Consider the following 4,076-nt stretch of genomic DNA (forward strand, 5'->3'; position numbering starts at 1 on the left):
CCTCCCCCTCCTCCTCTGCACTCAGTCAGCTTTCCCATGGGCTCTGCTCCCTCTGTCCTGCTGCTTAGAACACTCTCTTCCTAGGGATGGGCATGCTGTGTGGAGGGCAGGGCCAGAGGCCCTGGTTAAAGTCTTTCAGGAGATTAAGGCTTGTCTGTGGCATCGTTCCCCTGGGCCCTCTGCTTCTGCTGTGTCTGGAGTGTTTTACTCACAGCTGCCCGTCTTCACAGATGAGGCCTGAGGGCTCAGAGAGCGTAGGGGACTTGTCCCCGGCCCCAGAGCTACTCCGTGGGAAGCCCCAGCACAGGAGTCTGCCCATGTCCCTCGTGTGTGGACTAGAAATTTCGGTGCAGCTCCCACACCTGTCGTCCTCAGCACCTTTGTCCCCGTGGGCCAAGCTCGCTCATGCAAGGGCTGCTTCCCGAGGCCTGGAGGTATTGCAACCCTGCCCGCCCACCCTGCCTCCCCCGCTCTGAGAACGCCCACTCCCTGGCCGTGGCTTCATCCCCATGGATGGGTGCACCCCTGGTCCTCACCCTCTGAAGCCTCCCTGCCCCTGGACCTGCTCAGGTGGGCTCTCCCCACCCCCTTGGCCTGGCCCCTGCGGCCCTGCCACTGACGCTCACCGGAGCTGTTGAGGTCCCGTCTGCAGGCACAGCCCCAGGTGCCGTTGAGGAAGGTGCACTCCTCCTCGGGGCGGCAGGCATTGTCGCACTTGGTCTCCGCTGTGGACGGGTCTGCATGGAGGCCGAGGGGGGTCAGGACGTGGAGCAGGGGGACCTCACCTCCACGCCAGCCTTGTCACTCCACCCGGGCACAGAGGACCTGCCCAGGACTGCAGCTCTTCGTGGAGGAGCCAGCCCCCAGCCCGGAGCTTCCTGACCCCCAGCCAGCGAGGCAAGAGCCCGAAGCTGCCGTCTTAATGCTGCCAACGGGCAGACACTTCGAGAGGTTTCCACGCGTCAGCTCATGCGGGTCTCCGGGTGCCTGGGGACGGGGTGTGTGGTGGCAGACGCCGTGTTCCAGTCCCAGCTCTGTGGCCTGAGGAGCGCCGCTTGACCTCTCTGTGCCCAGAGCATCGTCACCTCATGAGGTGACAAGTGGGTCCATGAGTAACTCAAGGGCTTAGGATCGCGGCAAGGACATGGGAAGCCCTATGCATGAGTTGTTATTTTTCTCATCATTTTTTTTTTTTTTTTTAGATCAGAAAACTGAAGCTCAGAGAAGTCAATCAAACTGTCTGCGTGGAACCTGTGCCCACACTTGCCTGAGTGCTGAGCATTGAGCTGCACACGGGATGCACGTCATACCCGTGTTCCCTTACAGAGAGTAATCTCATTTCTTTTGCAAAATTAAAAAGAGTGGCCAGCATGTGCTTTGCAGCAGCCACTGCAGAGCAGAGCACCCCGGGCGCCAGGGTGGCCCGCCACGCTCCCCAGGACCCTTTCTCAGCCCTAGGCCTCCGGCCGCGGAGCCAGGCCAGTGTCTGTGAGTACCGGGCTCGCTCTCACTGATGGTGTGGGCCCGTGGCTGAGGCACCTGAGATGCTGCGTGAGCTGGGAGTGTGATGCCCAGCAGGCACTGGCCCAACCGGGCGTAGGGTGTGGTTTGGTGGTTATTGGGGTCTGGGAAGGTGCCAAACTGTCCCCACCTACATTCACAGTCACTGCTCCTGTGCTTGACCTCGCTCGGCCCATGAAAGGGTTCATGAGAGCACCCTACTTTGAGGATCAGGGAAACTGATGCCAGCAACTCCCCCTGGAGTCTGAAGGTCAGGTTTTGTTGAGATGCCGGAGGAGTTGCTGACACCCGGGGCGACTCTTGGGCTGGGCAGAGACAGGCTGCTTTGCGGGGCCTCCTCCCACCAGCTCCACCGGCTCCCAGCTCCCGGCATCTCAAGGTAGCCCTGCCCCTGGCTGCCCCTGAGGTCATGGCCACTCACCTGTGCAGTATCTCAGGTTACACGAAGGGGTGCTCTCCAGCCGGTACACGTGGTACCCCCCCGGGCAGGCTGCCACCTGAACCTCAGCCTTCCAGGAGCAGCAGTTGTCGGACCAGTGGGCACAGGCAGTGCGGGTCACGACGCCCTGCCCCAGGGTTGGGTGGGTCCCCTGCAGCCACATGGGCGCCTCCGTCTGGCACCTGTACATGGGCACACAGGTCTCCGGCATCCTTGTGCCTCCTTCTCCCACAAAGCGAAACCAGCCACGCAGGTCCCGGTCACACTTCTTGGCTCTTTCCGTGACCTCTGAGCTTCGCGAGGGGTCGTCCAGGCGGGTGTAGTTCTGGCAGGGGTCAAAGCAGAGGGGGGGCTCCGGGGCCCCCGGAGCTCCGCACACCAGCTCCAGGCTGTAGGCACCGCCGCTGACAGGGGCTCTGTTGCCTGGAGAGGACAGTGCGCTTGGCTCACCAAGCGACCCCACACTCTGCTGGGAACCCACTGAGGCCCATCTCCATTCACTACACATCGCCTTCCACACGGGGCCAGGCTAGTAATGAGGCTGTTTTCACGGTATTTTATAGGCAAAGGAGGTGAAGGGATTCGCTCCGGGACATATGTGCATGCCCCATGGACACGGGCAATAGTGTGAGAAGGCCAAGGGAGGGGGAGGCAGGAAGGGTGGAGGTGGGCTAAGGGGGTGGAGGGGACCCTGCAATGATGTCAACATTACAATTTTTTAATTAAAAATAAGAAGCTCCAGCCCAGCCAGTGTGGCTCAGTGGTTGAGCCTTGACCTATGAACCAGGAGGTCACGGTTCGATTCCAGGTCAGGGCACATGCCCGGGTTGCAGGCTTCATCCCTAGTGGGGGACGTGCAGGAGCAGCCAATCAATGATTCTCTCCCATCATTGATGTTCCTGTCTCCCTCTGAAGTCAGTTAAAGGAAATATAATTTTAAAAAGAGCATCGGCTCTCTGCCCGCACGTTGAGCTGGGTGGCCCGGCTGGGTGGTGGTGCTCCGCGTTCAGCCCCACACTGTGGTCCTGTCTGACCAGCGTTGCCTTCCTCTGTGCAGACGTTGGAAACATTCAGTGCCGTTAAAGTGAGAAGCTCATCACCCACAGAAGTAACCTCGCCTGTTGTAGAGCCTTCCGGCGCGTTTCATGGGCTCAATGCTGTGCACTTTCCTCTGACATATCACAGAGCCTGGTCCCTCATCAGCAGACACAGGTCTGGCACAAGGTGCCTCAACCTGACATTCAGGCCGTCCTGCACTTGGGGTGCTTAGCGCCTCCCTGCACTCTTCCCCCAATGCCAAGGCACCTCCTCCCCTCCCCGAGTTGTCTCCAGTCCTTGCCAATGTCCCTGAGGGCAAAGTTACACCCCCCATCCCTGCTCTGAACCACAGATGGAACAGAGCCTCCTGGGCAGTAAGTGTGAAGAGAGGGGGAGGGGGAGGGTGCCACAGCTGGTCAGTCTGGGCCACTCCATACCTGTTGGCTGGATGGCTACAGCCTTGGCTGGTGGCCCAATTCTGCTAAGACTCATTTGCCAAACAACACCTGTGGGCTAGTGGTTCCCAACCCCCCCACCCCGACACACACACACACACACACAGCCCACATGATTTATAAAAAAAACACACACACACACCCGTGTCCCTCTGTCCTATTGTTTACTTCATATGCTTTTTCCAATGATTTTCTTATAAATTCATTTCATCCCAAGGAGTAATACCTATTATACCATGAGCATGATGTACTAGTTATATCTGTTTCATACATATGGAAACACAGAGCCACCAAAAACTCCGTAAGAGCTTGCCATGCACCCCCAGGACCTGCAGTCCCCTTGGGGTATGTGTGCCCAATGTGGGAAGTCAAGCCCTAAAGGGCTGTTAGAGGGTTGAGGTAGGGCCTGGCTGTGGACGGGATGCCAGCCACTCCAGCTGTGATGGGGGAGAGTGCGAGCGGCCGAGGGATGAACTGAGTGCACAGGGAGTTTGGGGGATTTTAAGCCTGGGGTGCCTGTGCTTGTTTTAAGGGAAGGGCTCTGCACTTGTTCCTGGAGCAGTTCCTGTGCACACTGGGTTTTCCCAAGGGAGGCCTTGAACTGAGTCCCACCCCCCATCCCC

General features: G+C 59.0%; 1 protein-coding gene across 1 annotated transcript in view; it reads right to left on the reverse strand.

The window, feature by feature from the left end:
* Nucleotides 1-3,490, reverse strand: part of LOC102770779 (pancreatic secretory granule membrane major glycoprotein GP2) — a 12,506-nt gene extending 9,016 nt beyond the window's left edge. The window contains exons 1-3 of the mRNA XM_015565066.1: nucleotides 3,436-3,490; nucleotides 1,943-2,383; nucleotides 627-737 (exon numbers count right to left, since the gene is read on the reverse strand). Of these exons, the coding sequence (XP_015420552.1) occupies nucleotides 627-737; nucleotides 1,943-2,383; nucleotides 3,436-3,490 (607 nt within the window). The remainder of the gene's footprint in view (nucleotides 1-626; nucleotides 738-1,942; nucleotides 2,384-3,435) is intronic.
* Nucleotides 3,491-4,076: the final 586 nt, after the last annotated feature.

This window comes from Myotis davidii, unplaced genomic scaffold (assembly GCF_000327345.1).
Source record: "Myotis davidii unplaced genomic scaffold, ASM32734v1 scaffold820, whole genome shotgun sequence".
NCBI classification, from domain to species: domain Eukaryota; kingdom Metazoa; phylum Chordata; class Mammalia; order Chiroptera; family Vespertilionidae; genus Myotis; species Myotis davidii.